This window comes from Bos grunniens, chromosome 19 (genome assembly GCF_055505025.1).
Source record: "Bos grunniens cultivar Pamir isolate PY7600 chromosome 19, Bosgru_T2T1.0, whole genome shotgun sequence".
Lineage (NCBI taxonomy): Eukaryota > Metazoa > Chordata > Mammalia > Artiodactyla > Bovidae > Bos > Bos grunniens.
The window spans coordinates 22,788,721-22,816,374 of record NC_141183.1 but is presented as its reverse complement, the minus strand read 5'-3'; the positions used below and the strand labels follow the sequence as shown (position 1 = coordinate 22,816,374).

The 27,654-nt window shown below is 37.1% G+C and overlaps 1 protein-coding gene across 1 annotated transcript; it reads right to left on the bottom strand.

Moving 5' to 3' along the window:
* Window position 1: 1 nt before the first annotated feature.
* Window positions 2–26,322, bottom strand: TOP2A (DNA topoisomerase II alpha). The gene is made up of 35 exons (XM_086357770.1): window positions 26,202–26,322; window positions 25,188–25,343; window positions 24,899–24,989; window positions 24,571–24,634; window positions 22,962–23,107; window positions 22,677–22,774; window positions 21,974–22,186; window positions 21,471–21,644; window positions 21,172–21,273; window positions 20,927–21,064; window positions 19,755–19,893; window positions 18,616–18,773; window positions 18,193–18,318; window positions 17,823–17,933; window positions 17,571–17,676; window positions 17,370–17,479; window positions 16,802–16,894; window positions 16,296–16,410; window positions 16,084–16,205; window positions 14,474–14,622; window positions 12,236–12,467; window positions 11,924–12,058; window positions 11,607–11,807; window positions 11,236–11,431; window positions 9,625–9,716; window positions 9,357–9,521; window positions 9,147–9,230; window positions 8,003–8,185; window positions 7,593–7,683; window positions 3,029–3,181; window positions 2,669–2,789; window positions 2,505–2,548; window positions 1,964–2,104; window positions 1,323–1,522; window positions 2–992 (listed from the first exon to the last, which is right to left on the bottom strand). The coding sequence occupies exons 1-35, from the start codon at window positions 26,220–26,222 to the stop codon at window positions 864–866; spliced, it is 4,599 nt and encodes a 1,532-aa protein (XP_086213896.1). The 5' UTR covers window positions 26,223–26,322; the 3' UTR covers window positions 2–863.
* Window positions 26,323–27,654: the final 1,332 nt, after the last annotated feature.

Sequence of the window (27,654 nt, the reverse complement as noted above, 5' to 3'; positions counted from 1 at the left end):
GTTGCAATGTTTACAACATTTTATTAAAGTACAAAATAGTTGGAATTAAGCTAAATAGAAAAACATAGTAAATATTTACAAAAACATTAACATCACTCAAGTCACACACATGTAATGAATGCAGGAAGGTCTTGAAAAGTTTATAAATGGAAAATTATGGAGATTTCCCAAAATGGATATAAAAGCTCACTGCTGAGTATAGTATCAATATTCTTTGAGAATATTGTTCCTGACTCCTTTGCAATCTGAGAGGACAAGTCAAGTGTTGAGATAATCACAACTTAGGATCTAATTTTCTTCATTTTATTGACGGTTTCTGCTGTTATTCAAAAGGATATGAAGAATATGAACAATTTTTCACTGCTTAAAAATTCAGCATATAAAAGGCTGAGTGAGTATTTGGAACTGGAACTACATAGAGTTCTATCTGATGGAAAATTACTTATAAAACTAAGATAAAACAGAGAACTAATCATGCTCTATCTCATATTTACTGAAAGTAGGCAGAGTAGAAACTTTTATGTCAAAGGGCTCCAATTTTAGCTTAATGAACTGTCAAACTACATTATGCTAAAGTTACCACACAACTATCCCGAGAGGCCAGGAGAACCTAAAATCACACTTTAAAAGACAAGAAAACAGACTAAATACATATACAAAGCAGAGAAGAAAACAAAACACTGTCCACGAGATGGTCACAGTATTATACAGTATTACACAGAGATAAAGGACACTTGGGCTCTACATACTTCACTTTAATGGTCCTGAACTAAAACTGCCTTCCCCAAACTAAATTCAGAGGGGAGGAAATTGAGACATTTACCTAACTTTAAGATCATTACTTAAAATAGTCACCTCACATTTTAAAAGAAATCATCTTCATCTGATTCTTCAAGGTACTTTATAGGTTTCTTTGTTCTTACAGATTTTGCCCGAGAACCCACAGCTGAGTCCAAGTCCAGATGGAAATCATCACTTTCCTCCTTGGGTTTCTAAAAAAGAACAGTGCAAATAATTTCCAGTATCAACCGGACAGTAGAATTTCAATGCAAAAAATATACCAACAGACTACAACTCAAGGAATTTTCCACCTTCTAACAAGCAGTAAGAAACAGACCAAAGGCAAACCTCTCATTGACTGATTAGTGACATTTAGCTGTTTTACAGCTAAACTACATAGAGTACAAGGGTAATGGATTTACATTTATTTTCTTAAAAATGAGCCAAATTATTAGCAGCAAAGCTTGATTACGTGTTTCACAGTAACTTTTTTCAGTGGGAAAAAAAAAACCTACAGTGAAAGGACCGACTAGAACAAGTACCTTGCTTGTGACTGCTTTGGAGATCAGTTTCTCAAAATTAGAGTCGGAATCATCAGAGGAGGACGCCTTCCTTTTGCGGCGAGTCTTGGTTTTGGGGGCATTAGGCTTTTTAGAGACATCAGAATCCAAGTCTGGATCCTTTTTGGTTTTTTTTGGTGCAGCCCTTTTTTTGGTGCCTATAGTGGAGGTGGAGGGCTGACCTGTAAGACAGGCATTCATCATGGTCACTCTTAGCTGAACTGTTTCCACAGTGAACTTTCTTTAGCAACTTGTTTTCCGCTTATATTTAACATAGGAAAAGACAACAATCGAGACGAAAATGCATAAGAGAATTGAAATATTCTTAAGTATCTGATTTTTTTTGTAGTTATAGGCTTCATATTAAGTGTTTGTAACTGTTTCTAAGTCCCATCCCTGTCATAGGTATGACTAGTTAGGATAACACCTGGCATTTTGAGAAACACTTTTTAAAAATCTTCTGACTAGCAATTTTGATTATAAAGATCTAAGGATTTGTTTTCATTTAGACAAGGTCTTTATTTTAATACCTATAGTAAATTTGGAGAATAAAAATTTGAAGTTGACTTCTAGAAGCCAGTTAGTTAATCCCAATATTACCCAATTCAAAGACTGAGGCTCACTTTTTGCTGCTGTCTTCTTTGCTGTCACATTCTTTTTAGGAACAGGGTTTATGGTTTCAGTTACAGCTGGGAAATCTGCAGCAGGAGAGCTTGGAGGAGGTGGTGCATTATCCTCAGTATCATCAGCATCAAGCTCTGTTACTTCAAATGGAAAGGAAAGTAGTACATATAAGCAATACACAAAAATCCGTGCTTTGTCCCTGCTCTGAATTCCTATTCAAACACCATGTTTGTGACTTTTCTGGAATATTTCAAACACACTTTTATAACTTTGTTCTAATTTCTGGGTTCTTCATCAGCAAAGTTATTTTTTGTATCTCTAGCACAGTACCTGGCAAGCACATGGTTACTTTTAATATATTAAATGGAGAACTTATTCATGTGCAAAACTAAATCTAATGACCAATATCAATGTAATACTAACAAGAACCCACATTTATTTTCAAAGACAGGACTTGGATAATATAGTCTGGGTTAGAAGCCAGGTGGACCTGAGTGTCCAGTAAAGCAGACATCTCACAATTTTTACTTAAATACATACCTGATGAGGCACTCTTCAGTGGCTTCAGTTCTTTGTTACTATGTCTAGAATAAAATAAAACAAAACATCCTGACGACCAGTTCTAAATGTGTCAAACAACAAAGAATATATCATCAACTATTAAAAACAATCATGCTAAAATCCCTATTAGAGAGGATACTTACTTCGGGGAAGTTTGGATCTTAGGTGGACTAGCATTTGATGGGACAAAATCATCTTGAGTGTCTTCATCAAAATCTGAAAAATCTTCATCTGAATCCAAATCCATTGTGAATTTGGTTTTTGCTGTTAAAAATATACATATGCAAAGAATCAAAGAGGACAACAGGAGAAATATTTAATCCACATATTAATACAATATGTCCTGAAGATATAAGCTTCAGTTTAATCTTTGAAAAGATGTCTTAATTTCTCAAAAATTTAATTACTGCTCTAAGATAACAATTTCTGGGATTATGTATCTTGAAATACACAGGTCGTTTGAATTTTTCAGAATATGCAGCATGTTCTTCACTTTTCCTTACCTGCTGCTCTCCGTGACTCTTTTTCTCGTGGAGGGACATCAAAATTACTTTCGTTACTGCTCATATCTGATTCTGAATCGGACCAGGGGTTTCTTTTCTTTGCTTTCTTGATTGGTTTAAATGGCAATGTAGTTTGTTTCTTTGTCTTGGTAACTGGAAAGGAGATAGGAATTAACCATCTTTACATATTCTCTGACTCACTTTTCTCCATCTATCATCCATCTATCCTTCAAATATTAGGTTGCCCAAAAACTTCATTTGGCTTAAAGTGTAAAAATAAAAGATATATTTTTCCTATTTACCAAGGACTTTATTCAACAAAGCAGTCACTAACTGAATGAACTTTTTGGCCAACCTAATACTTAACTGTGCTAGTACTGGGAATACAATGGTGAACGGAGACAGACATAGTCCCCCTTGCTAAGGAGCTTATAGCTTGGTCATCTAATCCCATAGTAGTAGTAATCCCACAGTATATGTGTTTGCATAGGGCATGCATCAATAGTATGCGTGTGCTGCTGCTGCTGCTAAGTCGCTTCAGTCATGTCCGACTCTGTGCGACCCCAGAGACGGCAGCCCATTAAGCTCCGCCATCCCCAGGATTCTCCAGGCAGGAACACTGGAGTGGGTTGCCATTTCCTTCTCCAATGCATGAAAGTGAAAAGTGAAAGTGAAGTCACTCAGTCGTGTCCGACTCTGCACGACCCCATGGACTGCAGCCTACCAGGCTCCTCTCATGGGATTTTCCATGGATGCATGTATATATATATAAATATGAGGCTTTTGCAAGAAAGAGGTGTTTGAGCTGAGATCTGAAGTTTAAACAAGAGTTAACTAGCTGAAGGGAAATGGATGACAAACATTCTAGTTCAGGATATAACACGTACAAAGTTCTGTGAGAAAATACAGTGCGTTTAGGAAGCTGAAAGAAATCCATTATGGCTGGAAAACAGAAGTCAGGAGGAGAATGGCTGGTCTTGTTAAGAATTTTGTTTTAAAAAGGGAACTTACATGACCAGATTTGCATTTTTAAAGAGTTTTGTAGGCTACAGTGTGGAGATGGGAAAGGCATAAGAACAGCTGGAAGATCAATAAGTTATACAAGTCAAGGCAAGGGAGACAATGCAAAGGGAAGAATGGCTTGGCCCAAACCTTAAGGAGGATTTAATGGCTGAGTTGAGGAGGTTTAAAGTCACTAAGTCTTGTTAATTCTTAACCCCAACTATCTCTCATACCCACCCTTTGCTATTTATTTCCCTCATTTAGGCCCAAAGATAAGAAGAACAGTCTCCCTACTGGTCTACTTAGTTCTTTCTTCATATACCTAGTTGAATCCAACATATCCACCCTCCCCAACAACCTGGTTTCCTAACTCTCCACAATCTGATATAACTATTTGCTACTATTTTTCAAAATAAACCCTCCCACTCTGCGAAGGGGGCCTTCTCATTGTCCCATGCACATTATATAATACTTATTTGATTCATTGGCTTTATATGCTAATTGATTGCTTTGTGTTGTTCAGTTGCTAATTTGTGACCCACTCTTGGTGACCTCATGAACTGCAGCCAGGCTTCCCCATCCTTCACTATCTCCTGGAGTTTGCTCAAATTCATGTTCATTGAATTGGTGATGCTATCTAACCATCTCATCCTCTGCCACCCCCTTCTCCTTTTGCCTTCAATCTTTCCCAGCATCACGGTCTTTTCTAATGAGTTGGCCACTAGCATCAAGTGGCCAAAGTACTGATTGCTAGGTAGTTTAAACAGCATAGTACATACGGCATACTTTTATTCCTTTTTTGGAGGATAACTGCTGTGCAACGTTGTTGGTTTCTGCCATACAACAATGTGAATCAGCCGTAACTATATATATATCCCTTCCCTCTTGAGCCCCCCTCCCATTTTCTTACTACTTCTTTTTCAACACTAAGATCTTTAGGGGACAACAGACATGGTTGGATGGCATCTGGACATGAGTTTGAGCAAACTCTGGGAGACAGTGAAGGACAGGGAAGCCTGCAGTGCTGTAGTCCAGGGAGTCTCAAAGACTCGGATGTGACCAGTCAACTGAACAACAACAAAAAATGTTTCTATTTGTTTTATTCATCTTTGTACTCCCCACAGAACTGAGCACACATTACCTATCAAAAGTAGGTACTCAAGGATAGATATATACATCAATCAATGGAATAGAGTTGAGAATCCATAAATAAACTTTAGATTTTTGGCAAAAGTGAAAACAATTCAATAGGGAAAGTTTTTTCAATATATGATGCTGGGTCATCTGGATATCCACATGCAAAAGAATGAAGTTGGACCCCTTGCTTATACCATATGCAACTTACTTCAAAATTACCTAAATGTAAAAGCTAAAACTAAAAACTCTTAGAGGAAAATAGGGATAAATCTTTTCTTCTTTTTTTGGCTACACCACAGGGCTCGCAGGATCTTAGTTCCCCAACTAGGGATCAAACCTGGGCCCTCAGCAGTGAAAGCATGGAGTCCTAATCACTGGACTGCCAGGGAATTCCTTAGGCAAAAGATTAGATATGACACCAAAAATATGAGCAACATTAGAAAAAGATAAATTAGACTTCATCAAAATTAAAAATTGTGCTTCAAAGGACACCATCAAGAAAATGAAAAGATATTTCACAGGCTGGCAGAAAATATTTGAGAATCATATATCTGATAAAGATCTGGCATCTAGAATATAAAGAACTCTTCCAACTAACTCAACAATAAAAAGACAAATAACCCAATGTAAAAAATGGGCAAAGGATCTGAACAGACACTTCTCCAAAGAAAGTGGAAACAATCCAAATATCAGCTGATGACCAAATAAATATAATGTGGTATATTCATACAATGAAAAACTATTTGGCAACAAAACAGAATGAAGTATTGATACATGTTACTACATGGCTGACCCTTGAAAACATTATGTTAAGTGAAGAAGTCAGCCACAAAGGAAAATATTACATGATTCCATTCATATAAAATGTCCAGAATAGACAAATCTAGACACAGAAAGTAGATTGGTGGTTGCCTGGGGGAAGGGGGAGTTGGGAGAAAATGGAGAGTGACCATTAATGGGTACAGTGTTCTTTGCAGGGCAAGAAACTGTTCTAAAACTGAGTATACTAAAATCACCGAATGGTACACTTTAAATGAGTGAATCTTGCATATGAGTATGTTAAAACAGCTCAATGAAGATGTTAAAAATAAGTAGATATTCAATAAAGGCATAAACAAATGGTTAGAGTTGTTATTTCTATTTAATTTACTGAGTGAGTGTTAAGTATATCCCAGGTACAGTGCTGAACTCTGGGGATAAAACAACATGACTAAGATGTGGTGACTGTCTTCAAGAAACTTTATATATGAATATGGTTCCAAATAGGAAAAGGAGTACGTCAAGGCTGTATATTGTCACCCTGCTTATTTAACTTCTATGCAGAGTACATCATGAGAAACGCTGAGCTGGAAGAAGCACAAGCTGGAATCAAGATTGCCGGGAGAAATATCAATAACCTCAGATATGCAGATGACACCACCCTTATGGCAGAAAGTGAAGAGGAACTCAAAAGCCTCTTGATGAAAGTGAAAGAGAAGAGTGAAAAAGTTGGCTTAAAGCTCAACATTCAGAAAACTAAGATCACGGCATCCGGTCCCATCACTTCATGGCAAATAGATGGGGAAACAGTGGAAACAATGTCAGACTTTATTTTTTGGGGCTCCAAAATCACTGCAGATGGTGACTGCAGCCATGAAATTAAAAGACGCTTACGCCTTGGACAAGGAAAGTTATGACCAACCTAGACAGCATATTCAAAAGCAGAGACATTACTTTGCCAACAAAGGCCTGTCTAGTCAAGGCTATGATTTTTCCAGTGGTCATGTATGGATGTGAGAGTTGGACTGTGAAGAAAGCTGAGAGTGGAAGAATTGATGCTTTTGAACTGTGGTGTTGGAGAAGACTCTTGAGAGTCCCTTGGACTGCAAGGAGATCCAACCAGTCCATTCTAAAGGATATCAGTCCTGGGTATTCACTGGAAGGACTGATGCTAAAGCTGAAACTCCAGTACTTTGGCCACCTCATGCGAAGAGTTGACTCATTGGAAAAGACTCAGATGCTGGGAAGGATTGGGGGCAGGAGGAGAAGGGGACGACAGAGGATGAGATGGCTGGATGGCATCACTGACTCGATGGATGTGAGTCTGAGTGAACTCCGGAAGTTGGTGATGGACAGGGAGGCCTGGTGTGCTGCAATTCATGGGGTCGCAAAGAGTCGGACACGACTGAGCGACTGAACTGATGTTATATATATTAAAACCTTATAACCAGCTAGAAAGTGAAACTTAACAAACTGAGCATTTTCTTCAGAGCCCAATAAAGTATTTCATTACAAAAATCAAATACCAAGGAAAAAGATAGGGAATTTCAGATATAGTCCTTCATGGACCTCAAGAAGAACTTCTGAATATCTATGTGGAACATACTAGGTAACAAACAGAATTTAATCTCAACTCTACATCATTTTTCTTAAGATGTTTCAATACCTGGCTCTCTTTTCTGTTTCTTTTCCAGTCTCAGTTTTTGGCTTTCCATTTCCATTCCATCCTCTTGAGGGCTTCCTTCAGTATTTTCACTCTAAAAGACCGCACAACAAAAATGGTCAAATTCTGCCAACTTATTATTCAGAATAATATAGGGTCAAATATACAAATATATATTTGGTCAAAGAGTGATTTTTTTTTTCTTTCTATTTTGGCTAAGAGCTCTGAATAATGGTATGGGTATGACTTTTTCAAAGATACTTAAACATTGAAAATAAATCAGGCTCGTAAGTAAGGGAAGTTATGATGAGTTGATAAACTCCAAACTACGGGATTAGAAGTTCTATGATTAGTTCAGTTCTAAGTGGAAAAATGCTTAAAGTGTTTTATGTATAAGCTTTCAAGAGTATCACCTTAATTTTCTTTTTAATTTTCTTTTCTGCCTCTGCTTTCATTTCTTCAGTCACTCGGGGGATGACTCTTTTTCCACTTGGAGAAGGCAAAATTTCTACCATTTGTGTTTTTTTCCCCTTTGCTTTCCCACCTTTCCCAGGAAGTCCTATTTGTTCATCTTGTTTCTCCTTTGCTTCAACAACCTAGAAAAGGTGGATATAAGAAAGCAAGGCTATGGGGAGGAAGATGGGAGGGAAGTTCAAAACAGAGGGGATATATGTATACCTATGGCTGATTCATGTTGAGGTTTGACGGAAAACAACAAAATTCTGTAAAGCAATTATCCTTCAATTAAAAAATATATATATACAATGGGGTCACATCAAAAAAAAAAGAAAGCAAGTCTATAAGCTAACAAGGACATTACAGCATAGATGTCACTTTATCCCTAGGGACAGAATAAAAGGCAATGATTAAACTGATTTCAGTTTGTTACATCTCAAAGGTAAATTTGTGATAAGCTGTTCAAACATTAAGGCACACTTTGAAAAGTGGAGATAAAAGACTGAGTTCTACGTTTGATTCTACAACTTAACCTTTGAGGATAAAATGGGGAATCAGAATTAAGGATAAAATACATATACATACACATAAATGTATACGTTTATAAACTCAAATAAACAGAAAGGATGTGATTCCAGTAATGTATCCAATCACCAATTACAAGCTAGACATCCAAACTGAAGTGCAATAACATAAATCTTCACATTAAAGATTTTAGCTTAATTTATGGAATTAAGATACTTTTTCTTATGTTAAAGATAATGTTGCAAAACAGTATTACTGATTTGGAAACAAAGGATCTTCTTAAACTACTGATTAGCCAGCCCTGAAGGAAACTGTCTTTGTCCTTTCAGGTTTACTTGGGGGGCTGGGTTGGTGTTCTTCTACATTTAAATTCTCACTCCCAATAGGTCAAAAATCAACTTTTGTCCTTTCCCCTCTTCCTGTGAAAACTTCTAGGTAGTGTGTTTCCTGGTACCATTTACTTATGCCCCCTATATTCTTTCTATTGTCAACTGTGAAATTTCCTGACGAGGTATATTGCTAGAATAGCTTATTTCATTAATACAAATTCTAACATGGGCATTATAAACCACACACCTCCAGCTCTTCAACAAAAGCAGCCAAGTCTTCTTTCCACAAATCTGATGGACTCTTTCTCTTCAATGTTTCTAGCTCTTGCTCCTTCATAAGACAGTCAGAAAATTAAGAGTTAATTTATGTGCATAAACAGCATTTTCCCAAAGCCCACAATTTTCTTTCACCATTAGAATACAACCAAGCAACATGTACTATCCAGCAACAACTCACTTTTTCATTTCTTAGTTTGCACAGTTCATCTTTCTTTTCCTTGGTTAGATACCAAAGAGGCATGTCAAGAAGGTAGTTGAAGGTAGGTCCAGAATCTGTTGCAGAGTCACTCTTTTCAGTTTCCTTTTCACTGTCACTTTCTTCATTTTCTTCTTCATCCGGAACCTAAACAAGAAATTAAAATGTATCTTTAATAGGAAATGTGAAATATAGACATTAGATTGTACACAATCTCTAATAACATAGAAAATGCTAACCAAGAAATTACCTTTTGCTGGGCTTCTTTCCAAGCCTTCACAGGATCCGAATCATATCCTCTCTGAATCAGAACTTTAATTAACTCTTTCTTAGGCTTATTTTCTATTTAAACAAATGTGAACACAGAGACAGTAGTTTTGAGCAATATTTTAGGAAAGGATAAAGTTTTTACCATATTAAGTCAAAAGATTAAAACTGGAACTTATAAGGTCTTTTTGCATAAATTTGTACATCCTGGTGGACACCAAGTCTTCTCCCTAAACCACTGATAAATATAAATTACCACAAGGGGGCAGTCAAATCATATATGAGGTTGTGATCTAATCATAACAGAAGACAATCAAAACCTTTATTTCTGATAAATATCAACCTCAATTATACTCTGTTCTTTTCATTTCAACACTCGAGCAGGTAAGTTCTTAGTGCCACCATCCAAACATTGATTTCTCTTGATTATGGCCCCTTACAATGCATTTGTTCCCTTTTTTCTATAGTACCCCCTTCTCAGTGTCTACTATAGTCAATTTATTAGACTTTGAGGGATACTGAATGTTACTAGCTGTGATATAGTGAGGTTCTAAGTGCCAATTAACTTGACATAAATCACACCTTTAGGCCTTCTATATTAACTCTTCAAGAAGCCTGGACAGTCTCTAGTATTTCCTAAATTCTAGTCAACTAAATATAATCTTTACTTTTTATTTTTGAGTCATACCCAATATTATTTATTTAGCTTTGTCTTAAGCGGTAGTATCTGTAAAATTAGGGGACTGAGATGCACTGTTATAGTATTTTAAAAGACCCATGAATATGTAACTATTAAACTAAACATTTTTGTGTACCATTAGAAAATTATCCTGTGATCACTATGTAACTTGTGTTGTCATGTGTTGGTACTTGCTACTACAACCCATAGTTACCTGGCTTTTTTAGTTAATCCTGGCCAGAGCTGAGGCTTCTAACTTTAGTCAAAACTGTTTTATTCCTGGTTAATACTTAAACTTTGATTTTGTTGCTTCTGGAATGTCTTAAAATTCCCTTAGACAGGACTTTCAGTCTTGGGTATACAATTTACTTATAATATAATCCATTTAAAATCCTCCTTCCTTTTTGGTTTTTCTATCAGACTTCTCTCTGCTGTTATCAATCAGTTTACACAGGGACCTCTTCTAGCTCTCCATTCTCTTCTGTCTAAAGCGAAAGTGAAGTCACTCAGTTCTGTCAGACTCTTTGTGACCCCATGGACTGTAGCCCACCAGGCCCCTCCATCCATGGAGTTTTCTAGGCAAGAGTACTGGAGTGGGTTGCCATTTCTTCTCCAGGAGATCTTCCCGACCCGGGAATTGAACCCGGGTCTCCCGCATTGTGGGCACTTTACCGTCTGAGCCACCAGGGAATGTTAACTAATTTCTGATTTCTCAAGATGCTCAGTCTAGGAAAAGCTAAGCTATCTCTTTTAAACCATAAATGCTTATTTAGATATATGAAAGACACACATGGAACCAGCAGAAATAAATGGATTTTGTCCTCCCTCCCTATTATTCCTCTTACCAAAACTGTTTAAAAGAAGTGAGGCAAGATTGTAATTTTAGTACAGGCAGTTATCGGTCCAGAAACATACCAATGATTATTTTGCCATCTATTTTCTCTAAGATAAAGCGAGCCTGATTATTCAGTTTAGCAGATTCAGCACCAAGCATTCCTAGAAGCCATTCTTTTCTTAATCCATAATATTTAAGCCTGAGTTCAAAGAAGTCTCTTAGAATATCCAAAACTGTGTCGTATTTCTTTAAACAGCCTACATGGTCAAAGAGGACCTAGAAAAGAAAAAACAAGATTAGAGTCAACAGTAGATAAATTGGCTAAACTTTAATGGTTTTAAAGGAATGACCTCATTCTTTGAAAATGTAAAAGTAGCCTAAGACATCCTTTAAAAATTGATATTAACCTGTAATATACATGGAAACACGTTTATCATAAAACAGGACATACCATAGAGTTGCATGTGAGACTAGTTTGGAGTTTGAAGACTTTGTGTAGTCCAGCTCTCTCTGCCTCCGCCAGCTTTTCTTCAGTCATCTTCACAACAAACTTCACAGTGGTGTCTGTGTGGTATTCCCTATAATCTGTTATGAGAGGCGGTGTCTTCTCAGTGCCATTCAACATGGGCTCAAGAACCTGTTCCTTATATGTCTAAAAGAAAGAATCCTTTTGTAAGTTTCTAAAACTTAGGCTCCTGTGTATTCAACATACGTTAGTATAAAAAATGTTTCCCCATCACAGAAATCAAAAAAGAAATCCTTACTTACCTGGGTCCACGTTCTGATGGGAAGCTCTGAGATTTCAATGGTTGTAGAATTAAGAATAGCCACTTCACCACTAATCACATATTGATTTGGAGCCAGCTCCTCAACAGTACCCTTGAAGTTCTTGTAACTTGGAAGCTAAATTGGTATTTAAAAAAAGAATGTTTTCGAAATGTGATACTAAAACAAATCCCAACAGCATTAAACAGTAAATCTAACATTAAGCAATAAATAAATTTTTATGCTCTTTAGCTACATCATCTGCTGAATTGAAACCAGAGGAAAACTAAGGTTCTTAGTCCACAGAATAGTTACCATTGGCAAAGGTTCTTCTCCATCCATCAAACGTCTGATGTTATTCACAACTTCACGAACATCAAAGTTGGGGATTTTGCAGGACCACCCAGTACCAATTCCTTCAGCGCCATTTATCAACACCATGGGTATAATAGGAATATACCATTCAGGCTCAACACGCTGGTTGTCATCATATAAAAACTTTAATGTATGGTCATCTTTTGCTGGAAATAACAACCGAGCCAAAGGGCTAAAGAGAAAACAAAGAATGTTGTTTTAGAAAAATATTGGCTGTGATACAACTTTCATGGAAAGAACATGTGTTATTTCAGATATATACATAAAAACTACCTTGGCTTTACCTGTTAATATTCATTTACCAATATTATTTAGAGTATTTTCTACATATATGTCAAGCACTACAGATATTAAGTCTCAGTCTTTAAGGAACTCAGTACAGGTAGATACTCTAGTAGTACAGCCAATGAATGTACATTTTGTCAGGTGGTATGGTAAATATTAAATAGATAAAGTACCTAAAATTGGTTGAGGGGCTGCTAAGGAATGCTAAGCCCTTTCTGATAGGATAATATTTGAGCACAGAAGAAACTGAGAGAAAGTGTACATACAGCAAACAGAGGTACCAGTAAGTCAGAGGCACTGAGGGAGTGTGCTTGGCCTCTTTGATTATAGGCAAAGAGGCCAGGTGTGTTTGAAGAAGAGATAGTATGAGATGGAATCAAGACATGGGGACGGGGAGCACAGATCATATAGGGTCTGGCTTGCTAAAATAAAGCTCTAATTTTTTTCTGAATGAAGAAGTTATTCCAGTGGCTAAGAATCCACCTTCCAATGCAGGGGACATGGGTTTGATCCCTGGTCGGGGAACTAAGATCCCATATGCTGTGAGGCAGCTAATGAGCCCGTACACTCTAGAGTCCATGCACCACAACTAAAGAGAAGCTCATGTGCTGCAACAAGGATTCTGCATGTGACAACTAAGACCTGATACAGCCAAATAAATAAATATTTTTTAAAAAGTTGGAAGGTTTTGAACTCGAGTAACCTATTAAAAAAGTTAATCTACTGCCAACAGAAAGAAGGGTGGTAGACTATACTAGTCTATATATTGAATGGGGTGACTAAGTATTTTTCCAGTTCAGAGTCCCCAGGACTTGCTGATGAACTGGATGCAAGTGTAGAGAAAACAAGTCAAAGGTAACTCCAAATTTTTAGCCTGAGAATTAGGAGGATGGTATTTCATTTACTGAGACAGGGACTAAGAGTGTAGTTTTGAACTTATGTTTGAGATATTTATTAGACATCCAAGTAGTAAAAGCTGAGAGGGACATGAAATTTAGAGGCCAGGGCTGGAGCTGAGACTGGATGCATGAGATATCATCCCTGGATGGGAAGGCAGTATAGTTAGTAGAAAGAGATCAGATGAAGAAGCCCCAGGGCCGGCCATAATTTGGAGGTTGGGAAGATGAGAAGGACCCAGTGAAGAAGACTAATAAGGAGAAGAACCAACAGCCTAGTGTCCTGGAGGACAAATAGAGAAAAAAAGAGGCTCAGGGATGGAATTATTAATTATGCCCTATGCTGTTGAAAGAATGAATAAGATGACAGTTGAAAATTGACCAATCATAATGTACTTTCCACAGACTTGTAAAGGAAGCAGTATTTCCACTTTGGTATTTAAGAAGAATTAAGTTCTTATCTTGACTCTGGCTTAAACTCTATATCGGAGTTTCTTAATCTTGGCACTACTGGGTCAGATAGTTCTGTGCTGTGCAAGTGCTGTCCTGTGCATTACAGAGCGTTCAGCAATACCCCTGGCCTCACTAGATGCCAATAGCATGGCTCCCCTAGTCATGACAATCAAAAATGTCTCCAGACATTGCCATATGTCCCCTCAAGGGTGAAATCTACCCTGGTTGATAACCACAGCTCTAGATGGAAGAAAAGAGAAGAAAATAAAAAGAAACAAGAGTAAAACATTTATAGTTTGGCAAGGAAACAACATTTTAAGGGATATAAAGGCTAAGCTATCAAACTGAAATAGAATTTTGATTTTCTACTCATTGCAAAGAGTAGACTAAACTTTAATGAGCTAGTTTAAAACAATTAAGAATGCAAACATTTGCATCAAAAATCCATTTTCTGATTAACTGAATTTTTCTGTTTTTGGTCAACTAACTCACAAGACTTCAAAATTGGAAATGACAATTTACTAAAAATCGGAAGCATACCCACCTGAGCATTGTGAAGATGTATCGAGGACTAGCAGAGTCCTTGCCACCATGCAACCTGGTACCAAACTGACCAATGGGCTGCAAAAGGTTCAGATTATTGCTGCCCACAAAGTTCTGAGCCAAATTGATAATGGTCATCATTAGTGACATCTGGGGGAAAAAAGATTCATTAGTCTCATCCATAGCCTCAATAATAACATGTCTATTGTTAAGACTATATTTCACTATAATCCTGTAAGGTTTTATGAAGTGTAGATGTTTACTGGCTTTTCCAAGATAAATACATGGCAGACGTAGTACGTAAACCTAAGACTTCTGGCCCCTAGTTCAGAAATTGCTTGCCTTCCAGCAATTTCTATCAAGTCTTAACCCTGAAGGCACAGCTCCTCCATTCACCCTCTGCAGAATGAAGTATTTCCTCCTCTGTGTTAAACACTACTCCTTTCTATTCTAGCACGTTTCACTCTATAGTTGTGTGAGTGTATGTGCACATGTGTGGTAGCCCTCTGGCTTAACTGTGATTATATGTTAAAGGTAGAGAATATATATGATTTAATTTTGTATACTCTGTACACAGTAAGCATTAAACAAATATTTACTAGGTGAACATCTACAAAGTACCTACTATATTTTGATTTGAAGCAACAAGCAAGACAATCATCTCTTTAAAAATCTAGAAACTTACAGGAAATCTTATTCTTTAAAAATGTTTTATATAATAAATGCAAAAAACCAATTTCAAAATAAAAAACGAACAGATGTATGTTTGTATAAAGGCAATCAATTCAGACATATATGAAAAATTAGAAAACTGCCCTTTCCCATTCCCAGGGATAACCAAAGATAACAGTTTGGAGTATATTATTATTCTGGTCTTCTTTTCTTTTCCCTCACTATGTTCTTCAGTGTTAGTACCTATAGATATGTTGTTGTTGCTAAGTCATGTCTGACTCTTTTGTGACCCCATGGACTCTAGCCTGCCAGGCTCCTCCTCTGTCCATGGGATTTCCCAGGCAAGAATACTGGAGTGGGTTGAAGAATACCGTTTCCTTCTCCAGGGGATATTCCTGACCCAAGGATCGAACACGTGTCTCCGGCATTGGCAGGCAGATTCTTTACCTCTAAGCCACCAGGGAAGCCCCACCTATCACTTATATCACAGATTCCATGTACAGATGTCATAATTTATAATAATTTTCCATTTGATGGACACTTTCCATGTCTAAATTTTGGCATAACAAAGTTATAGCAAACATTACTAAATATTAATATCTTTGAATGTAGATCCTTGCATATCTTTTGATTATAGTAGCCTTGTTTTAGACATTCCCTTCTCCAGGGGATCTTCCCAAACCAGGGATCAAATGTGGGTCTCCTGCATTGCAGACATATTCCTTAGCCTCTGAGCCATCAGGGAAGCCCATTATAGGCACATTATTTTTATAATCAGATTAAGTTACAAAATAAACAATTTTATAGTTTGATATATTTCACCAAATTATTCTCTACTATGGATGTACCAGCTTATACTTTCACCAACTGTTTGGAGAATGACTTTGCAGGTATTTCTGCTATAATGCTTTCCAGAAACATTATAGATAATGTGTTTACCTCACCATGATGATAAGAGGACATCTCAGCTACTGACCCAGCTAACTGGGCAACCTTCACCTCTCGCTTGTCATTCCGTTTGAAACATGTAAACAAAACCTTTCTCTGACCTGGTTTCAAACCTTCAAAATGAAAGACGTGCAAATATTAATATCATTAATTTAATCATTTCTAGGCATTGATTTCCATCTTATGGTAAAAATAGAACTCACCATCCACCATAGATGGGATAGACCTTTCATTATCAGAATTTGAAAACAGGATAAGTTCCTTGTTTATGAAGTCATTGTATGTCAGATATGTGGTAGCTTGCCCATACAAATAATCCTGAGGAACCAAAGAGAGTATTAAATGATCTAGTTTAAGATAAAAAACATCACTGGTCTTAACAATGCTTAATGCAAAAATAAAACAAAGCATTATCATTTCTATGCTAATTCTTAAAGTCTTTCAAAAACAAAGAATTATAAAGTATTTTATGTTTTAAAGACAAAGCAAATTTATTTGCTGTACAATTAGGAAAAAAGTTTATTGACTTTGTAGTTTCTTTCAGGTCTAATACATCTATGCAGCAATCATTAAATAAGGATATTTATAAGTAGTTATCTATTAACTTTTTTACTGAAACATTTATTTAGTAGCCTTAATTTGCTATACTATCAATTCTAAAAGGTCAGTAAATAGTACATTTTGTGGGATATATTTAAAATTTTCTTACATCAGGAAGGCCAAGTAACTTTCGTTGTCTTCTATCTTCCATGAAATGAGTTAACCATTCCTTTCGATCATCTGTCTGCTTTTTGCTAAAGGCCTACAAATTAGAAGGTAAAAAAGATGTTACTGGCACTAACAGATACCAAAATATTTTTTCTAGAAAAAACTAACAAACCATAACTCAGTTTCTAAAATACCTGATTCCTTTCTTTGGAATATGTGTACTGAAAATCATCTATTTTATAGAACATTTTATTACATGAAAAATTAAATGTTTCAGTTGACTAGTTAAAACACTGATTTCTAAAACCAGTGTGTGTATGTGCTCAGTTGTGTCTGACTCTGCAACCCAATGGACTGTAGCCCACCAGGCTCCCTTGTCCATGGGATTTTCCAGTCAACTATACTGGAGTGGGCTGCCATTTCTTTCTCTAGGGGATCTTCCCGACCCAGGGATGGAACCCATGTTTCTTGCATCTCCTGCATTGGCAGGCAATTTTTTTTTTACTACTGCTCCACCTGGGAAGCCCCTCTAAAACCAGAATGTATTTGTGAAATACACTCAAACTCACCAGGCTGATTGCAGCATCATCTTCGGGACCGGAATATTTAAATTGGATACGATGTCTTTTCATATCTGCAAAGTATTCTTTAGCTTCCTTTGATGTGCTGGTACCCAAACCTACAAAAGCAAGAACACCAAGTTACTCCATATAAACCTGTACAATGGTATATAACAAAATGAGAAGTTCTATGTGAGTTTCAGTACAAACCTTTGTAATATTTGACTTTCCATTTTTTATGATTTGGTGTAGAACTCTTCCATTCTTCAAACTCAGGAAGGCTATAGAATGCCATTTCTTGTTTGTTTTTAGACACCTGAGGTAAAAAAAACACATTGCTATGGCTTTCCACACTGCTGGGTTCCCTGCATACCATCACACATCACTGAGGTTATATGTGTATCCAGGGTTGAGGAGTAGAGCCTTCAAATATCCATTATGGTACCTTAGAAATCAGTATACCTTTACAATGGGAGTGATAAATTCCTCCAGAAAACGATGTCGCAGAAGAGAGGGCCAGTTGTGATGGATAAAATTAATCAGCAAGCCTTTGATATGGGAACCGTCTTGGTCCTAGAAATATTTGGAAAGCCAAAACACAAAAGATTTGCTTAGAAACTAAAAAAAATTGTGACTGACATACTGGCAATTTCTCAAAAGTTTTTCTGTGGGGATTAAAGAAAAAAAAAGCTATTCAAATTTAGACTCACTTAACCTGTATTATATAATATGCATAAAATAGAAACATATCTTATTAGATGTGGACTAAAGATAAATAATATCCTTTCATGGCAGAAAAGCAATGCAACAATAAGACATGTTTAATTCTGACCTGATCTGTCATAATCATTATCTTTCCATAACGTAGAGTCTTCAGTGAATCTTCATCTTCATAGTTTTTCTTGTACTGAAGACCCACAATCTTAATTATATTGTTAATTTCAGCATTTTCCATTATCTGAAACGGACATATAGACAAAAAGGTAAGATTTTATTTACAAACTTTAAAGGAACAAAGAATTATAACAGTATACGTTGCTTGGATTTTTTGGAATTCCAGTATTTTTGAGTTATTAGCAGCAGCCTATACTTTACTAAGTCAGAAAGATCTGTTAAGATATGCTACATTATACACAATTTTCTAAAATAACGACAAACTAAAATATATTTTAAAATCTTATATATATCTTATATCCTCCCAATAAGGGGGTGAAATATAAGCTTAGATTCTGAAGATAGTTTTTATATACTCTACCTGTTTATGAGAAGCTTCTCGAACATTGAGTATTTTTCCTCTAAGAGGGAAAACCCCATACTTGTCTCTCCCAACCACACCAAGGCCTGAAACAGCCAAAGTTTTAGCTGAGTCTCCCTCTGTCAGGATAAGTGTACACTCAGTAGAGTTTCGGCCTCCTAAAATAAATAAATATTAGCATATTTAGTCCAACCTCAAATATACTAATTCAGACATGTGATAAAACACAAATAACTTACAATTCATAACAAGTTGGCTTGAGAGTGAAATAGAGTTAAGTAATTGGACTTATAGTTTAACTAAAGTTTGTAAGTTAATAAAGTCTTAGTTTCCTAGACTAATCTTTCATGATGATTATACTGTTGCCAAACATTTGCTTGATCATATTACATTTAACATATTTTGTGGGTAATGAGGTTTAGGACATGCCTCTAAAATATGGCACCTTGGCACATTATCTTATTAAGCTCAGGGAGTTTTGAGAAAAGAAAACTTTAGTAGAAGCAAGAATATCTCTCTGATCTCTCCCCTAAACTTCTCTCCTGAAGCAGGTCATAAGATCCTCATGAAGGAGGTGCTCGCCTTAAACCCGGAAGAAAAGAACATTTTAATCTAAGATTAAAGGTCACCAAGAAGAATCTGAATGAAAAGGCCATGCTAAGTTTCCCCAGGTTTACTATAATCAGCTAATAATCACTGTCCTATCATATCTTTCCAGAACTTTGCATTCTTCATCAAAGCTAGCATAAAATCACTTAAGTTTAACCATTTTTTTGGGTTTTCACTTCCTTACAAATTTTCAGGTCACATGAAACTATATTAAATAAATACACTTGTTTTTTTCCTGTTAATGTCTGTCATTTTATTTTTCAGAGATAGCCAGGGACTTAGGAAGGTTGAGAAGACTACTGTATAAACATTCTTGTTTTATACACCAAAATAATCATTTCAAAACTATTTTTAACAGTTAAAAACATAAATGACCCAAGTGTTCAGTAACAGGGAACTGGCTGATTTTTAACAAAGTACAAATATTCTGTTGAATATTAAGTGTCAAGGGAAAAATACCCACAGTATGCTGTCAATGAATCAAATCAAATAAGTATAAGATTTAAACTTTGGAAACATTAAATATGTACCTGCATCATTGGCATCATCAAGTTTGGGAATTCCTTTGATTCTGTTATGTTTTACAGCAGAACACTTCTTGTTTAACTGGATTTGGGCCTTAAATTTCACCCAATTTAGTATACTTTCTACAATACCACAGCCAATCGCCTGAAAATGAGAAGATTCATGTTAGGGAAAAAGAGTTCTGTCAGAAATATGGAATACAAATGAATTCCCACAAAAATGGGCAGGATGTGGCACATTTTCCTGTCTCAGATTATCACTATTGAGGCAGCTGGTTCCTTTGGGTTTTCATTCAATATTTACTGACTACATACTTATATGGTGCCAGGCACTGAGCTCCATGTGGAGATCTAGTGGTTAAAACAAATTAGCTGTAGTCCTTGTCCTAAAGGAGTTTGGTACAACAAGGAAGACAGAAATAAAATGAGCGATTACAGTATGAAGAGATAAGTGGAAAGCATATCATGTATAATAATATATGGCCAGTGTCTTATGGGAACAAATTTTTAGGGAAATGAATATAAAGTAAAGGTTTTCCTAAAGAAATGACAGTTAAGACCTAAAAGTAGTCAGCCAAGTGAAAAGCGTTTCAGGCAAGGTAATCCCTCTGCCCGAAATGTGAAAAAGCTCTAAAGAGGGAAAGAGTACTCTGTTTTTGAGTAATTTAAAGCCAGTAGGAGTGAGACTTAGGTAATGTGGGAAAAGTGGTACTGAGATAAGGTTGGAAACGGCAGGGTCTTGTAGGCTGAATTAAGGAATTCAGGTTTATGCAACCTAACAGTTGGTTGGAGCCTTTGACTAAAACAGGACATAGTTTTGTTTTTTGAGGGTGGGGAAGTTCCATGAATGGCGATTAGTGAGTATGGAGAGAACTGATTCAGTTTTGGATGTGTCCGCTGAGAGCAACTTAAGGCATTCAGTGCTTGGTAACTAGTTAGATGAGATAAATTCAGAAGTGATCTGAACTGGTGACATGTAATGGCCAAATAAACAGAGATGTCATATAGATGATAATTAAGGGCTTGGTAAGAGTTGGTAAGCGGTAAGGGTTGTTTTTTTAATTTCCTTTTCAGGGAGAGAAGACATGTGGGAGGAATTTTGGTTTCTGCAGAGTTGAGAAGGGCAATGGAAAATAAAGGAAGATGCTTCTATCGTTTATTTCCTTCCAAGTACTCACAGCTTTGATGAATTTTTCACTCAGCTGGCATGTTGATCCAAAGCTCTTGACTTGTAAAGTCATGTTCTCTTTTGTCTGGGAGTCGAAGGTTGGGTTTTCAATTAAGGCATTCACAAAAATCCACATGTGATTTTTTACCTGCAGCAAAAATTGACAGTAAATTACTAAAAATTTACTCATGCTTTATTTATAGACTTTTGCTTCTTCCTTGACTTTCAAGAAAGAACAGTGTTAAAGTATTGTACCTGATGTGCTTTTACTGCAACACCACCCTTGTTCTTTTTCTTCACAACATCAACAAGTTTAGTCACAATCTGATCAGCTACATAATCAACATGTCGGCCACCCTAATGAGGAAAAATACCAAACTGTAAATCCATTACCCTCAAAATTGTAATAATAATCAAACATTTTAAAAGCTAATTTAGTTCCCTTGATGCCAAGGTAGCCAAATATTCAAGTTCATTTTATATATTTAAAACAAGAATACTTATATGAAATATGTAAATATAAATCATGATTGATAATTCAAAAATAAAATTACCTTGGAAGTAGCAATGCTGTTGACAAAGCTAATTTGCTGAAAGCCTTTTTCACTCATTGTTAAACATACTTCCCACCTGTGGTTTACTTGTTCATGGATAACTTTCAATGGATTGCCAGTTTCATCTACCTTATCCTTCAGATACAGATCTACATAGCTACGGAATCCTTTCACCTAAAAAATAATAGTATTAATTTTTTTTAAGTAAATGAAAAAGTAGGTTATAAAGATTTTTCAAAACTAATGAAACGGTGTTCACTGATATGTATAAGAGGATGGTCATTAAAGGACACAAAAGGATTTAGTTAGAAGATTCTTTGAGAAAGACTTCAGTGAACTTAAAATAAGTTAACTGATTTTTTTAAAATGTGGCATTATGTTTTCTTTACAGAACATATCTGAGAAGTGCTAAGAAAAACAAATGGGAGGAAAAAAAAATCAACTTTGCTTTTGATGATGGTCACACAAAGTACCTCATTGCCTACATTCAGTAAAATACTTACTGGAAGCCTATTTCCATTGAGATAGACCTTGACATCTTTAGTGGATCCAGCAATATCATATGCTCTTCTAACCATCAGTGCAACAATATCTTTGTCTAGGCTTTGCATTTTAAACTTGGACAAATCAGGGTGGAAGGTAATACATGTATAATCTTCTCCACTAAAGGGCTTGAGTTCCATCTCACCAGCTTTCCCCATGTTATCCATCCATGTCTATGGAAATAAAGAATAGAGAGAAAAAAATTCAAGTTATCTCACAAACTAGAATTAAATAACACAAATTTACAAGTCCTAAAAAAAGAAAACCACACACTCAACCAAACCAACTCCCACCCCCCAACTCCCCTAATATACGTTTATGAGTAACTTTCTATGAGCTTCCCTAGTGGCTCAAGGTAGAGGGTAAAGCGTCTGCCTGCAATGCAGGAGGCCCGGGTTTGATCCCTGGGTGGGGAAGATCCCCTCGAGAAGGAAATGGCAACCCACTTCAGTACTCTTGCCTGGAAAATACCATGGATGGAGAAGCGTGGTAGACTACAGTCTGTGGTGTCACAAAGAGTCAGACACGGCTGAGCAACTTCACTTTCCCTCTCCCATGATTTAATAGATTATAAATTATGTTAAACCATTAATGCCACTATTTTATAATTATTATTGCTATAGCATAATTTATAATCAAGGCACAAGATACTCATTTACTTACCTGTTTGAACATTTTCTTGTATTCTCTACTTGCTGTTTCCACAGTAAATTTGGTACTGAATATGTTACACAGTTTGGCTCCATAGCCATTTCGACCACCTGGGCAAATAAATATAAAATGTGATTTAATTGTTCTTATCTCATTTACAGCTTTATTTCTTAATCACTGGCAATGCTATTTAATTATAGAGATTTACTCCCATATTTTTAACCTTTAGGCCACAATCTTTGAAAAGATGTATTTTTTCAGCAACAAATGTGTTTTTTATTTTCCTCAATACTCTACCTGTTACTTTCTTTTCTTCATCATCATAGTTGCTAGAAGTTAGGAGCTGTCCAAAGATAAGAGCTGGGACATACATCTTCTCAACTTTGTGTTCGACAACAGGAATACCTTTTCCATTATTCCATATACTAATTAAATTGTTTTCCCTAAGAAAAGAAGATTGAATTCTTTTTTTGTAAAACAGATGTTAAGCTAGTGCTTAATTCTTTTCATATTTAAATTCCATTGTCTCTAAAACACACGTCTCAATTTCTTTATGACTCTTTATATATATACCTTCTGAAATTCAGCACACGTAGTTCCTAACACTCATGAAATAGGAGCCAAAAGGAAAAAAAAAAATCAATCCTTTTCCAACACCTGGGCAGACACTGATAATACTGAAAAAATATGAAGCTTTAAAATGTTAGGATAAACAAAGGGAAATGACTTATGCCCAATGGAAAGAAAAGGACAAAATTTGGAAACAATATTATTATACCGCTTTTAAGAGGATCATCTGCACTGTCCCAGCTCCCTTAGCTTTCCCACCTGACAAAGCACACTGGCAAAACAAATATGAAAGCGCATTATCAATTGTAAACGTCCCTGCTCACCAATAAAATATTCAAAATTTATTCGGACTTATATTTTAGTTCTAACGACACACACTATGGTTCTTATTACATGTAGCTTGCTGCTGCTACTGCTAAGTCGCTTCAGTCGTGTCCAACTCTGTGTGACCCCATAGACAGCAGCCCACCAGGCTCCGCCATCCCTGGGATTCTCCAGGCAAGAACACTGGAGTGGGTTGCCATTTCCTTCTCCAATGCATGGAAGAGAAAAGTGAAGGTGAAGTCGCTCAGTTGAGAAAAGTGAAGGTGAAGTCGCTCAGTTGAGAAAAGTGAAGGTGAAGTCGCTCAGTTGAGAAAAGTGAAGGTGAAGTCGCTCAGTTGTGTCCGACTCCTAGCGACGCCATGGACTGCAGCCTACCAGGCTCCTCCATCCATGGATTTTCCAGGCAAGAGTACTGGAGTGGGGTGCCATTGCCCTCTCTGACACGTAGTTTAAAACTAGCTTAATATTTTTTAAAAGACTATGGCATCAAGTCCTTAGGAGCACTCAAGCACATCATTAACACATTTCCCAAAAAGAATCTAAAGTATAGTTTATGTTATAACTGAATAGGATAATAACAAAGGGAAGCTACACCCTGACTACCCACAAAAGGACATTTATAAGCAGAAATGTTAGATCAAATTATTCTTTATCACCATCTGCTGGTTTACTGTTTGAATAGCATCATGAGAAAAAGTTATAGCTATAGACTCTGGAATACTTAGAGAACTTATTGGAGATGTTTATTGAAATATTTAGAGATAAAGTGTTATAATGTCTATAATTCATTTTGAAATGATTAAAAAATATAGATGGTACACAATATGGCAAAGTGTTGACAACTGTTGGATCTAGATGGTAGCTATCTAGATTGTTCATTTTAGCACTCTACCTTTCTGCACTTTTGCAAAATCCCATTAAAAAAAAGCTCAACTTTACTATAAATCAAGTAAATGCAATTAACAGCAACAGGGTGCTACAAAAAAAACAAAAGACTAAGCAGGAGACTTACGGGTCAATTGTGATTCTAATACAAGACATTTTTGGGTCCCTTTGTTTGTTGTCTGCAGCATTGACTGAAAGAAAATACACATTTGTAAAAACTTAAAGTATTTTAGAAAACACTCTTTACCTCTAAGATATAAAAAGAAAAAAGTCTCAAGCAGTGCAGGAGTAACATTGATGAGGTATTCATTTAGCAATTTTTATTCATAGGACTGTTTCTAAGAACTCAACTTCCTAGATTCCAGCAGACTGTCTAACCTTTGCCAACTGTTTTTTGCTATGAATAATACTTCTCACATCTGACCATTAGATCTTTGTATTAAGAATATACTTACCTAGAATCTCATCAAAGATTTTGTACAAACCAGGAACATAAGTGACCTCCCTATAGTTAATGCCAATATCTTCATCATAAACCCACATTTGCTGGAAATAAGAAAAAGAAATACGGTTACTTTATATATCTACTTTGTTTTATTATCATGGTTACTGTAAAGTCTTCTGAATTAGTATGACAATGTAGATGATAGCTTAGGCCAGTTCCAGAAGACAAAGTACATGAAATATAGAAAATTAACCTGGAAAAGTATTCATCTTAACTACACTTAATTAGCCTGATTTTACCTGGGTCACTGATTCCACAGAGCCAATGTAGGTGTCTGGGCGGAGCAGGATATGTTCCAGTTGTGTTTTCTTTTGATAGATTCTTTCAATAGACAATCTTTTCTTAGCATCTTCATTTTTCTTTGTTTTGCTGACTTGCATATTTTCATTTACAGGCTAGCAATTTTTTAAAAAATTAAAGAAAAGGGATTTTGAATCATAGGTTTATCAGAAACCAGAAACAAAATACCTATCGTAGTGGTCTGCTTACACACACCAAAACAAATCGCACAGCCTTTTGGTAGGTATCAATGGAGCTGGCATAGTTTTGTACAAACATGGCAATATAAGTTAACTGCAGCAGGTTCCCCCAAGTGTCAGTTTAAACAGACGTATTATTTTGCCATGTGTATCTGACATGGAAATACTTTCATGCGTTAGATGCCATCAACAGCACACACCCCCTTCTTTCAGATACTCCACACGTATCTACTGAGTGCCTACCAGGTCTCAGACACTTAACAGATTCTACAGTAGCAGTACGGGAGGATAAGGATTCCATCCTTTGGACACGTTAACGTTTTAAACACAGGAGGGACGTATTTTGAGCATCTCGGACCTGCCGGCTCCATAGTGAGAACCCTGTTCCTTGCTCTGCACTGTCCAAGGTCAGGGTCGTCCAATCCCATTTTCAGCCCCAGGTAGGAGAGGAAAGCATCTCTCAGTGCCGCGTAAAGCTACATGCGGACCACGATGCCATCGACCTACACCGGGACCAAATGAATCTCTAGAAACTGAAACACAACGCCGCACCCTAGAAGCCAGTACAGCCGACAATACTTCACTACTTGCACCAGAAAAAGGTTTCAGTCTCTTCGCGATCACGCCGAGCCCAGGGGACCCGAGTAGACGCGGAAAACCCACGCCCAGCCCTCGGCGGCCGGACTACGACCCAGACGCCTCTCTCTCACGGGCAGCCGGAGAGATGCCGGGACGCGCTGAGGCTCCGCGACGCGCCCCTCCCGCGAGCTGTACCTGTAGTGGCGACACCTCCATGGTGACGGTCGTGAAGAGGCTCGAGAACCCTGCAAGTGACTAAACCGGTGGGACCCTCGAGACAATCACTGAGCAAGCCTCTTCTCCACAGACGCACGTCGGTTAGGAGAGAGCTTCCACTCCGGTTTGAACCTTCCGCTAGCCCGCCCAAACCAGATAGGCCAATCGTTGACGCGCTCTCATCAGTTCCGTCCAGAGAAACCAATCAGAGCTGGCTTTTTATATTCACCAATAAACAGCTGAGCTGGCCCTTTTGAATGAACCAATTAGACGAGGGAGGCGGGACTAGACCGTTTTAAAAGACACCACTCGGAGTCGTAGCTGAGGCACGGACAGGGAATCTAGCCAATGAGGAGGGCTAGTTTGTTCTTTCTGTGTAACTCTGGAAAAATGCGCTGCGGAAGTGGGATCCAGGTTGGGGTGAAAAGAAAAAGGAGAAGATATGTATGCCCCGGAGCTGCTGTCTTCTTTCGGGATCCCTAAAATCTGAAGACTGTCCTCTATCCTGATTTTTTTTTTTTTTTTAAATTTGAAAGAAACGGGAGTCCTAGCTCCGTTTCCTGGGAAAACTGAGCGCCAGCTTTCTGGACAAGCAGCCGGGGCATTCGGTTCAGTTCAGCAAACCAGGCGTCTGTCTCAAAGCCGGCCCTCCCACACCTAACTTTGAAGAAACAAAAGCCATACTTGGCCGTAACTGAACGTAGCTTGGGTTTTCGTATAATGGCAGGGCATAGAGAGCCCACACAAAACAGACCAGCGTTCAAAACCCCCGAAAGAGCGGCTTGAGACAGCGACTTGTCAATCAAAGGGGATAATTTAAAGTCACCGCCTCAGGAGTCGAGGATGGTTTAGGTGCCATTCTAAGACAGTAACTTTTTCCTCAGACGACCAGCAGAATGTCCTCGTAGTTGTTACTTTTACTCTTCTCTGTGTTGTTCCTTGAACCCTGTAGTCCATATTTGACTAGGAAGTGCCAAAGACCGAAATGTTTACTACTCTGACGTTTAAATGTTCAAATTTGTGTTTTTTTTTCTGTCTTCAATCCACAATGTTAAAATGACAGAAAAGTCATTGCCCTCACAAGATGCTAGAAAAAAAACCTGCACAATTTGAGTGACTGCGAATTCCATCAGAAATATTAATACCTCCTTCCAATAATTATTCCCTGAGTTTCAACCCTGACTAGGCATTTTACCAGTTGTGTGGTCTTGATGAAGGCAGCTTCTCAGTTGCTTTCTTTTCCTCTGCTCAAAAAAGGGAATAAAAATAACAGCATTACCTCAGGGTAGTGTGAGGATTACAGAATGTAAACATAAGGTGTTTAGAACAGTAGACTAACAGAATCAGGAAGCAGGGGTTTTCTTTAGGTTAGCATAAATTTGTGGGCTTAATCCTTTTTTTCCTTCTAAAACCAAGTCAACCACTGCAGGGT

Coding starts and splice junctions, on each gene's coding strand:
- TOP2A (XM_086357770.1), bottom strand. CDS start 26,222: ATGGAGGTGTCGCCACTACAG. Junction 24,990..25,187: donor CTGTGGAATCAGTGACCCAG/GTAAAATCAGGC, acceptor TCTTATTTCCAG/CAAATGTGGGTTTATGATGA. Junction 12,059..12,235: donor GAGAAGAACCTTTGCCAATG/GTAACTATTCTG, acceptor ATACCAATTTAG/CTTCCAAGTTACAAGAACTT.